The following is a 12,248-nucleotide window of genomic DNA, read 5'->3' on the forward strand; positions in this document are numbered from 1 at the left end:
ATATAAAAACTGACAAAAGTGCTGTCAGTGTTAATCTCGTTAAAATGATATTAACGCCATAATCACATTAACGCGACAAATCTCTGTTAGAGAGTTGACGCGGATCACCCCGTGCGTGGGGCTGGATGGCGCTAATGCATTGACGCCGTGTAGCCTCACGCACGAGATTAATGAGATTAACACTGACAGCACTAATAAAAACAGCATAAATCTTATTATTTCTATTTGTTCATAATATTACAGTACCTAAAGAAAGCAAATATACTTTTTAATGTAATGCCTATGGTTAGGCTTTGTGATACATTTCAGGATAGTTTGGCTCTGACCTTTGATCTTTATAAGAACCGTCAATAGTAAAGCACTGATCCATATTCTACCTCAGTAGCTGAATGCCTCCCATGCCATAAATGCAAAAAAAGGGCCGCCATTAACGGACCAATTTACTGATAACAAGCTCCGTTCTGAGCATGTACTGTATGGCCATCCTTGAGAGCTAAAGTGATTTGTAGAAGAGCTGGAGAGAGAATGAAGGAGGGAGATGGAAGCCAGAGAAAGAGGAGTGACGATGAGGTAAGGTTATAGATTACAGAGAGCACAGGAAATGACAAGGTGAGGGATGAGGGCGCACAGAGGGTAAGGAGAGACATTTTCAGATTTGAAATGAGAGATAGATAGAACCAGATAAGATAAGTGAAAGGAAAGAAAGACCGCAGACTGAATGGACCAGGAGAGAAATACAAAGCAAAAAGATAAAGGCAACAAAGAAAGCTGAGAGTATAAGAAAAGGCATCGTGTGGGGCTGAGGCTAATGGAAAACGGTCCTGATGGTAATGGTCCAGAGAGCTAGCGATGAGATGGGCACTGAAGTGGAGCTCAGAGCTTTAGCAAGAGATGTAAGCACAAAAACCTCTGTCTCTTTATATGTTGTTTTTACCTCCATGCTCGCTCAACCATCTTTTCTTTTTCAGTGCTTTCTCAGTGTTTTTAGTTTCTAAATGAGTCACGAACTATTAATGCCTTTTCAAAAGCATTTGAACTGTTGCTACCAAAAGAAAACGTGTCAGCTCAGCTCACTGCTCAAAGAAAAGTTGTTTTTTTTACAAACTAAAGAATGTGGGATAAAATGGCCCATTGGAAGATTTGCCTGGTGCCTCTCATACTTTGGTTATAGAGCATATGAAGCTCTAGATGGCCTTACTTATGTTTTGACTTCAATTTGTGTGTAATGGTCATCATTTTTATGTTTTTTAACAACACGTCTTATTTTGGTAATATATCCAGTTAGCAAGCTAGCAAGGTAAAATAACAGCTGCCAACTGTGATAGTGTAAGGCAGACCAAACTATGTTAGCTCAGCCATTGTGACATTAACAATGTTAGCCTGTTTGAAATTTTAAAAAGAGGGCAGACACCCCTCTTTTATAGGTAGCAGTGGCACTAATGTAATTTCTGTTGTTTACTATCACAAAATAGTCAGAGTATTTGTTCAGGCAAGTCACAAAATGTAGCTCAGCTCATAGTAAATGGTACATGGACTGGTTCCATATCACACTTTTCTACTCTACTGGAATACTCAAAGTGCTTTATACAACATGTCTCATTCACCCACTTTATTTAATATATAAGTGCTTTCTATATAACAATCACACATTCATACTCCAGTGAATGCATCTGAGAGTAATTTGAGGTTCAGCATTTTGCCCAAGGATACTTTGGCATGCAGACAGGGATCAAACCACCAACCTTCCAGTTAGTGGATGACCTGCTCTAATTCCTGATACCTGCCTAAACCATAGTCCTAATAACAATTGCTGATTTTAAGCCAGCCCACATCAGCTGATGCTTCAATTTATTGTTTGCTTTTGTCTTTTTGAAAGTCCCATAGAAGGCACTCCTTATAAGCTATTTTAACATACATACCCTTGCTGCTTTCTCTACAAGCCACTTTGCAACCTGCCTTCTTGGCATATTTTCTTTCAGTTCGTTCTTCTCACACCTTTTAAGTGACTTAAATAGCAGTCAAAAACAACAAAAACCAAGTAGCTGAAACTCAGTGCTATATATTCAAATGTAACGTAGAGTTGCCTACATAACATCACAGTTGCTAATTATCCTTTTATGGACAAAGGTGAGTTGAAATTCGATAAGAATGAAGCAAAATATTGATGGGGTGTGACAGATGTTAAATAATCGATCCCACAAAACTCAATTTATCTCTGTGAAGTTCTTTATTCAGCTCTCTCAAACCTGAGCTGTAACTAAAAACAAAAACCTTGGAAGTCCATCCTCCAACATCAGGGGTGGATATTAAAGTAAGCTCACAATCTGAGTATTAACTTTGTTTTATTTTACAAATTGCAAATTTGCAAATGTTTTATTTTTTTGTCTTAAGGGGACTTATATATTTCACTGGCTACATGTTAAATATCGAATTGATTTTAAGCTTTTAAGTACTTTTGAGGCCATACGTTATCACATCGCTCCTACCTAAATTATAGATTTAGTCTCGCTTTATGACCTCAACTGCTGCCTGTGTTTCTCAGATCAGACCTTCCTGATTGTTTCCAACTGTGTTTTTGCATTCACACTATTCACTTCAGCTGAGTGAGTTTCATTTGCAAGAAGTTTAAATGAAGAGCTCTGGTGTATCAAATGTTAAAAGGAAAAGCCTAAAACCATCTGTTTTTGTTTTGTCTGCAGTACCTGGGATTGGTGGAGGTGGAAGAGTCGAGAGGGATGCACGTATGCGAGGAGGCAGTGAAAAAACTAAAAATTGTGAGTAACCCACACACACTTCTAACACACACTTTTTGCTGCATTACTGAAAGTACATTTTGTTGCGGGAAGCCAGTTACAAATATACACCCAGAGGACTTCACAAACTTTGCAGGAACTCATTACAGACCCGGTTGCGCAAAGCCAGTGCGCCACTGTATTGACTGAAGAAATGCACAAATGCACACACGTTCAATACTTGTTCTTCTTGTTGTTTTCTACTTTTTTACCCCGTTAATTGGCCTCTCTGGTGGGTCCTATTCCATATGTATCTGATGTTACCATAGAAAAGCAAGCAGAAAATGAAACTGGGGCGTACGCATGCTCGTGTAAACACATAGTTTGCCCCCCTGGGAAGCTGGATTCGGACAGGGAGCGTGTGAACAGAGTGACTCAGACTGGCCGGTGTCAGACAGCCACACACATACAGAGACACACTTGAGGTTGTAGAAAGGACAGGCGTGTACAACACAGTTTTCGTGTTTTTGCTCTGCCACTGCTTTTCTTGACAAACTAATATCAAACGGCACTTTTCTTTAAAATCTAGAGTAGCACATTTTCAGCTTTGAATCTGCATTTTATGTCTTATCCCCAGGGAGGCATGTAACTGTATAACTTTATATAACAATTTACAGAAAATCCCTAAAAACCTTCAATTTGTTTTGCTTCTTTCCATCCTCTAGCAACACCAGCATCTTTCTCTCTGCATTTGCTCAAGCTAAAACATTTCTCCACTCTGCCTCCACCTCATCATTCAGCCTCTTCTTCCCTCCATCATTCTCAGATTCTTCACCTTCATTCTCATTCCCTTGTTCTTTTTGTCAGTGGGATTATGCAAAAATGGGGCTCCTTATCGCGTCGCTGTGGGTTTCAAAGCCATTTCCTGCAGTGCTCTGACTTTCTGTTTCCCTTACTCGCACACACAAACTCTGATGCGGATTCGTGTGCACGTGCACGCTCACAGATTCACACAGATTCACACACGAAGCCCTTGCTTTTTCAGTCTGTTTATTTTTAGCATGGCCCATGTTGAGCGTGTTATTAGCGCTGCCTGGTGCCCACCTCTGGCGAAATGATTCGTAGTACCAGCTGGCACAGTTTTTAGCTGCTCCCGCCTCTCTTTTCTTAACCCTCCACTACCTCATTTATTCCAGGGATGTCGTCATTTTACAAAACAGCAGGCAAGAATAAAGGTGGCGTTACAGTCTCGCTCATAAGCTTCAAGTACAATTTAATACTGCTACTTGTCTATAAAGATTTAAATGATTCAGTGTCCCATGTTCTTTGTCTTTCCAGAGCGGGAAAAAGACAGTAAAAGCAGTATTGTGGGTTTCGGCCGATGGACTCAGGGTGGTAGATGACAAAACCAAGGTAAGAAACGATTATCTATCATCCGTCTCCTTGTTTTGTCCTTTCTATCTCTCTTTTCTCCTCTCTTTTTATCTACGTTATCACTCACCTGACAGCAAGGGCATGGTGCGCTGTCGTGCCTTCTTGTTGTCATGTCCACAGTCTTGTGCACACTAGTATTTTATCTGCGTCTTCAGTCTCAGCCTCTCAAGACAGGCAGAGAGCAAAATAACAGAGTTAGCCTGTCAAAAGAAGATATAAAGCCCACTAATGCGTTTTGCTTATTTCCCCTCTAATACTTCAATTTGCGCAACATTTTTTCTTCTTTTTGTTGCTCTCATATTTAGTAAAGGCATGCATATGCCATCCTCAGACCACCAACAAAACTCTCATTCTGTCCTAGTTTGGTGACCCTAACAGAAGGGTCCACTGTGTATCCACTGTGTTGCTCCCAGGCTTTTGAGACTCTGTGTGTGTGTGTGTGTGTGTGTGTGTGTGTGTGTGTGTGTGTGTGTTTGGTATTTCAGAGCTGGCATATGTGACTCATGATTGCTTGCTAAAGGTGCTTAGTGGGGGAGGGAAACTCAAGTAAACACAGACACACACATGCACTTGAGGAGTGTCTGGCGGCCAGGGAGGCCTCCTACAGTGAGTGCAGCTCGCTGTGGTTCTATTGAAAGCAGAGTACAATAAAGAGCAGCAGAGACAGTGCAGAGAGTAAGCCTGATAGAGCAGCCTCTTTCTTGCTTGACTTTTTTTTCTGTGTTTAGAGGCCACACACGACCACACCTCTTCCAGTCTCTCAGTTCCACTCCTCTCCTTCTAACCTCCTTCCTTCTTCCTATTCTCTATCTGTTCTATTGTTGTCTTTCTGTTCTTCAGTTCAATTCAGTTCAGTTCAACTTTATTTACATAGCACCAAATTACAACAACAGTCACCTCAAAGTGATTTATATTGTAAAGTAAAGACCCTACGATAATAGAGAGATATAGGGAGACAGGATGAAAGATACAGTGTGGGAGAGAGCCAGAGTTTAATAATAACTGCAGAGTGGTGTGTAATGATTAAATGCAGAGTGGTGTGTAAACATATAGAAAGTGAAGAAAGACACTCATTGCATCATGGGAAACTTCCAACAATCTATCTTTATTGCACCACAACTAAGGGAGGATTGAGGGTCACCTGATCCTGCCCTAACTATAAGCTTTATTAAAAAGGAAAGTTTTAAGCCTAATCTTTAAAAAGTAGAGAGGGTGTCTGTCTCCCAAATCCAAACTTGGAGCTCTTCATCACAGTATTTTTAGCCAGAACAAATATGATATAACACAGCAGATAAACCCTGGATGCTACCATCAGTAAATATATTAAATATATTTGCTGATAGGCTCATAGCAGCTCTTTAAAGTAAACTTAAACTTTAAAAAAACTAAAAGAAAAACTAAAATAAACCTATGTATTTATGAACCATAACCAGCTTATATTTGTTTAAAGATTTACATTGCGTAGGAACTGAATAGCTTAAAGCTGAGAGAAGCCAGAACTGAGGTTTCGTTTTTTTAATAAGATTTAATTGCTATAAGTCAGCGTGTTAGCCAGCTTTAACCTTGAAGCTAAAAAACACCAATATCAGCAAAAGAGAGGAAAACATTAGTTTTAGTGGAGTCACAATAGATTGTTTTCTTTTGGCTTCCACTTTTGTTTCTGTTCTATAACATTACCTAAACAACAGGTTAATTCAAAATATACCTCACCTTTACTGAAGCTGTAAGGCTGAATAAAAATTTAAAGTGTAAATGTATAAATGATGTTTTTGCTCGAGCGTCACATCACTTTCTAGCCCCTAGGTTTTGACTTGTAAGACCTAATTTTGCTTTTATAACATGTGCGTCTCACCCATGCTTAGTGTGTTCACACAGTGATATAACACATTCATTTCAAAGGGCATGTGTTTGAATAGAAATGTGGAAAGAAAAAGCAGGCTCACTCGTCATTTATTAATAAACTCCTGCAAAAGCAAGTTCAGTATGTTTTATGTTCAATAATTCATAAAATGGGTTTACCCTTACGTAGGAACATTAGGAATTCTAATTGTGCATATTAAGGTTGTCATTCAGCGCTCTACACAGGGTTTTAGCATCCTTTAGTTCAGTGTTTTTATTTTTCAGCCTGTAAAAATGCTAAATTGATGGCGTCTTATTGCTTTTATAGCAAGAAAAAGCTCTAATATTGTTAGCCAGCTGTACACGCCTTGGCCAACAACAAACAGTGTGCAGACACAGTTAACACACTGAAGCCTGTAAGAGTCAGATATTCCAGTCAGAAGATACTAGAGCCCCAAAAGAGACATAAAGGAGAATACTGAACTAACTGTGAGATGACCAAAATGTAATTATCTGCAACATCTTCACAGTTTAATTACATGTAAACTATTTATGATAATCATTAAAATAATTTAATGCAAGTTTAACTTAATAACTTTTAGTTAGACAATCAGCTTTTATCACTTTCTTCCTGTTTTATTTCATTGCTGTTCGTCATCCTTGCCATCAGCTAACCTCCATGAATCAGCTAGTATGCTCTTATTAACACCCCCACGAGCCTTTATCAGAACCTTTCCCACAGTCTATCAGTATACAGTGGACTTGTGCATATGTGCGACGTGCATGACCTTCATACTAAATCACCAGCAGAAAGAAAGAGTAAAGTCTTATTCCATTCAGCAGAGTGACTCCTCCGCATAGATGACACAGCCAGAGTCACTGCCGAGCTTTATTCTTCCTTTCACTGATAGAAGGACATGGTCTGAGTCACCCACCCCCGCTCACCTCATTACAAATATTCCTCACAAGAGCACAGAGAATTATAAATCCCTAGAAAACACATCAGTACATAAATACAGTATTATGTGTGCGTATTAACACAGAGGAAGTCATTATACCAGTGATGAAGAAACAGACATGTCGGTCTCTGCTCAGCCTTTCACCTCAGTACCAGCATCCCCCTCCATTCACTAATTGGCCCGCACTGAATAGGCTGTTATTCTTCTACTTTTTTCTCATCACGTCCCTCTTTCCTTTCTTCCCTTTTCCCATCCTCATCCTCCCTCGTCTTCTCTCCTCGTCCGCCCGTCTCTTTGTTCTCTGTGACACAGCAAGGCAGGAAGGGAGTGTGTGGATGAGTGTGTGTGAATCCTCTTTCTGCCTTTTCTTCTTGCTCACGCCTCTTGTTTTTCTTCTTCTTTCTGTTTTTGGTGAGTCAAAGAGGTGAGCTGGGGGCCCCCTTAATGTACACAGAGAAAGACAGGGGCCCCCTCTTAGTCTCTTCTATAGTGACTATACATGCTGAAGCCAGCTGAATAACCCTTTTATTGAAGGAAGGGCAAGTTGTGGAAACATCGCAGAGATTAAAAGAGGCTTCGGTGTCATTAGTCTGTAGTCACTTTCTTTGCTGTCATCAGTGGATGTGTAAATAGGTTTATGGGGGGTTGATGGGGTTAAGTGAGGTTAAAAGCAGTGTGTCAAGTATTGGATCGGTCTGTGAGCTAGTGCTCCCAGTATTAAAGTGATATTTCCTGTTTTTCTTCAATTAAGCTGCACTTAGATTGAGGCCCTTCTACCTGCTGGAACAATTCAGTTGGCTTTAGTGTAATATGAGCGCAGTCAAATGCAATAATCTCCTCTTACTCTGTCTAATTTCCTTTGCCTGCCTCTCTCAGGACCTCATCGTTGACCAGACCATAGAGAAGGTTTCATTCTGCGCTCCGGACCGTAACTATGACAAGGCCTTCTCCTACATCTGCAGAGATGGGACTACAAGACGATGGATGTGCCACTGCTTCATGGCTCTGAAAGACTCGGTGAGTAGACAGTTCCAGATACCCTTTAGGATTTACATGAAAAAATGTCTCTGTTGCACTAGCTTTTACTTATATCAGTGCAAACAATTCTTCCATTTGTCCCCCCCCCTCAAAAAAAGATCTTGAGGTTTACTTTCAGTATTTTAAAGGGGCTTAAAAACAAGAAGAGATTAGCAGTGGCAACAAGGGACCATAATAATTCAGCAACTTGTATCAACAACAGGTAATAACAGGCACAGTGCAAGTTTAGTGTTTTAATATAGTTTTGATCTCTGCTGTCTAAAAATGCCAGATATTTTTTGCTTATGTGAAATAGTGTTTGGTAAAGTTTGGTTTAAACAAAAAAAGACGCATCAATATCATAAAGCCATTTACACACTCTGGATATTGTCAAGAGAATCAGGTCTGGACACAACTGGATAACTCCACTGCTGAATTAGGTAAAGCTGCCATCTGTATGTATATTGTATGGATTTTTGTTAGGGACCATGACAGTTTCAGTGTGATTGTGTTCAGCTTTTGGGTTTTCACATGTATCCCCCATCAGGTAATATCTATAGATGGCTACATGAGTGTGTGTGTGTGTTAAAATGGTTTTGGATGTTTCCTTTTTAATTGCCATTCTTATGTAGACATACAGCACTAAGTTACACAAGATACTTGAATCCCAGTTCTAATTTTAATTTATTTACGTTGTTAAAATGTCTTGAGGGGAGTTTTCGTAGCTCTTTTTTTAAATAACAAATCACTGGATAAAAATAAACAGACATTTCGCTGAAAATACATCAGCTGTATTTCATATATTAACACGCATTGCAATCTGTCATACAGGTAAACATAAACACATCAACCTATTCTGTGACAGGTGTCTCAAAATACAGCTGTAGCCAATTAAATGATTGTTTATGAATTTTCTCTACCTGTCGCTAAAATACTGTCACTGGAATGACCTTGGGATAAGCCAACTGAAATTTAAAGACATCTGCGATAGAACGAGTGCTGGCATAGTATAATGTGGTTCTAAACCCCACAGTGGTTTCATCAAGTTAGACTGCGAGTTGGATTATTAATGTGGATGGAAGAGGACGCAGCACAGACCTGGGGGATTAGGAGGAGGATTAGATAGAAGCCAGTGGAGTTATCTGCCCATTTGTGTCTCTCTCCATTTCCGCCATACAATATCCATAACTGTGTGCTCATCTTAAACTGGACTTTCTCTTCTGTAATTTCCGTGGCTGTCTTTGTATAAGAAAGAAGCTAAGACAAGCAGCCAGTGCACCAGGGATTTGATGGAAAATATTAACAACTCAGTGTAAAATGTCATCTGAAATAATTTGCTTTCAGAGGGATAACTTACTTTGACTTTTACTGATATGAAAGTTTCTTTGCAATCCTAAAGAAACTCTATTATGCACAAATACAGAAAAAGGCATTTCAAAATATATATGATAAATTATGATGTTTTGGGACAAGGGAAAGTGTGCAAATGTGTTTTAATGCTGTTTTTTTCCCCTCTCTATTTGTTTTTGCATCAGGGGGAGAGACTGAGCCATGCAGTGGGTTGTGCCTTTGCTGCTTGTCTGGAGAGGAAGCAGCGCAGAGAGAAGGAGTGTGGTGTGACGGCTTCGTTTGATGCTAGTCGCACCTCGTTTGTGCGTGAGGGTTCCTTCCGCGCCAATTCCTCCTGCAGCCAGCAGGGCAGCAGTAGTGAGCGAGAGGACAAGCTGCAGGAGAAAAAGAAAGGTAGAAGGTTTTGTTTTTAGCTGCATAGGCAACAATAGCACCATGATATTTACATAAAAACTGTCCTGAACAGCAATGATTACCGTAACCCCTTCTTCTTCCAGACCAGCCCTCTATCATGCCGGCCCTTCCACCTGGCACCGCCTCCCCACCCGAGGGTGCGGCCTCCCCTATGGAGCGACCAGAACCAGGCGGGCCTCATGCCATCCCCCGCCGCCACGCGCCCATTGAGCAGCTGGTGCGTCAAGGCTCATTCCGAGGATTTCCGGCCCTCAGCCAGAAGAATTCTCCCTTCAAGAGGCAGCTGTCACTCCGTCTCAATGATCTGCCATCCACACTACAACGCAAGACAGATTTCGAGACCAAGAATCCTGGTGAGTGGAAACGTTTTTGGTGTTATACTGACAAATGTTGACATCTGCTGACCTCCTGACCCCTGTCCTGTTTTGTTAGAGGCTGAAGTTCACAACATTGGAATGTGGGGTAGGGCGACAAAAACTACCCCAGGAGCCCTGGCTGTTTCTTCGAAGCAACAGAGGAAGCTAGTTTATATCTGTGCCCAATTCACGCTTTGTCATAGCAATAAATTTGGTTTTAGTGACTGAATAATAAAGAATATGAGAAGGTAGCACATGCTTTGATATGTTAGTAAGTTTAGAAATGTCTAAATGTGTGTTGGATGTGTAATTTGGTAATCAAAATTATTGTTCCGCAGTCACACAAACTATATTTTTAATGTTAACATATCATTAATTTAGATGACATTCAGTGATGGCCATCATTTATTTGCTGCTTTGTCTCCTATTAGCTGAGCAGCATGTTAAGTACCACCTTATTAATTGTTAGACTGACTGCACCACTACTGAAAGTGCATCAATTATAGTAACAAGTGTGTCTAATTTAGAGCTTTTGTGTGAAAGGGGAAGATCCAAAAGTACACTAATGCTTTAGGGTACATAGAAAGTTAACTATATCTTATTTAAGCTATTTTCTGTATGATGTGGAATAACGTGAATTAGTTTCACCATTAGTTTTCATTAAATCAGTATTAAAGCTAACACTACTAATATACTTACTAATGGATCAGTAGCAGGATGGAGGTTTCACAGGCAGTTAAGGTTACAAAATTGAAAAAACTGACAACAAAATAAATATTTACTAGTGGTAATAGACAATAAGCTATGTTTATAGCAGAGGGATTTATGATATTAACATGTAGATGCTAAAGACTAATATTAGGCAATGATGGTTGACTAACTTCATTCACACTTCATTTATCTTGAGATGATTTAACCACACTTAATTTACACATGGCATCAAAATGCCTCTCAGATACTCACATGAAAATCAGGCAGGATATCACTCTTCAAGAGTACCTTTTTTTTTTAAGGTACTGCAAATCCCAAATTTCTAAATAATTATTTGTTATTCCAAAGAAGTCAAAGAACATGACTGCTGCCTCTACAAACTATCTGCACACAGGGCTGTATTCCACTTGCGTCATGGTTGTTTGTTGGAGGGTTATTACATTTTCCATTTGGCTTGAGCGTGGCATCACTGACCCCTGACTGTACACGTCTGAGTAATCATATTACAGAATAAATCATCAGCAGATCTTAGGTGAATTTACATTCATGTTTTCATGGTGGAGCAGGTGTAATCCTGCTTTTTTCATTTTAATGCTTACCTTCCACTGAATACTTGACAAGGAAAAAAAAAGAAGCAGTTATGTGAAGTGCTGTTATTATTGCGATAAGTGACAATGCTGACAGCTGCTGCCTGTGCAACTTTGGGAGCTCTTGGCTTTTTTTAAGGGCAATTAAACATAACTGATTTAGCCCAGGCAGGTTGCATAAAAAGAAATACACAGCCCCCCACCCCCACCCATTCTCTGTGGTGCCACAGGATCAGAGTGCTCAGTAGCAAGGCTGATTACAGTCATTAGAAGAGATGAGAGAGAGTTTTTTATATGACTGGAATACTAAACCACAACAGCCACTCTCATTCACTATATAGTCCATCCTTGTATTTCCATTTCCCATTCGCCAGTGACTGTTACCGTATCCAGGGTGGTGGATATGTTGTTGTTTGAAGCTTTAAAGCTTTTTGAAGGCGTGTCATGAAGTAAAAAGTGTGGACCAGCTAAAAGGTCCTCAATTTCCCAAAGTGTCCTCATTTCAGTGGTCTTGGAGACACAAACTAGTCCCCACATAGATATATAGACAGGTACAAACACACACACACACACACACACACACACACACAGATAAAACCTAAATGGTCTCAGCCAATTCATCTGCCTGCCTTCTCCCTTGTGACTCCCTGTACAATGTGCGTATTGATTTATGCGGTCAATCAGCTGTCCTGTTTAGCCTTCAGCTACTATTCTACCAGCCCTTGAACCTGCCACTGCACTGAGGAAAACACACAGAGTATAGGCACACATGTGAAGTGCTTAAAGTACCTCTGAACTCTGAGAGGCACTGACAAGAGCAGGGGGAAAAAAAGGTCTTTGTGGAACAAA

At 40.1% G+C, this 12,248-nt stretch overlaps 1 protein-coding gene across 5 annotated transcripts in view; it reads left to right on the plus strand.

The window, feature by feature from the left end:
• numbl (NUMB like endocytic adaptor protein) overlaps positions 1–12,248 on the plus strand; it is a 61,846-nt gene that overhangs the window by 44,919 nt on the left and 4,679 nt on the right. For all 5 annotated transcript variants that reach the window (XM_025898198.1, XM_025898199.1, XM_025898197.1 and 2 more), the window contains 5 exons: positions 2,700–2,774; positions 4,071–4,145; positions 7,841–7,981; positions 9,517–9,724; positions 9,829–10,098. In XM_025898198.1, the coding sequence (XP_025753983.1) occupies positions 2,700–2,774; positions 4,071–4,145; positions 7,841–7,981; positions 9,517–9,724; positions 9,829–10,098 (769 nt within the window). The remainder of the gene's footprint in view (positions 1–2,699; positions 2,775–4,070; positions 4,146–7,840; positions 7,982–9,516; positions 9,725–9,828; positions 10,099–12,248) is intronic.

The sequence above is a fragment of the Oreochromis niloticus genome, linkage group LG14 (genome assembly GCF_001858045.2).
Source record: "Oreochromis niloticus isolate F11D_XX linkage group LG14, O_niloticus_UMD_NMBU, whole genome shotgun sequence".
In the NCBI taxonomy this organism is placed as follows: Eukaryota; Metazoa; Chordata; class Actinopteri; order Cichliformes; family Cichlidae; genus Oreochromis; species Oreochromis niloticus.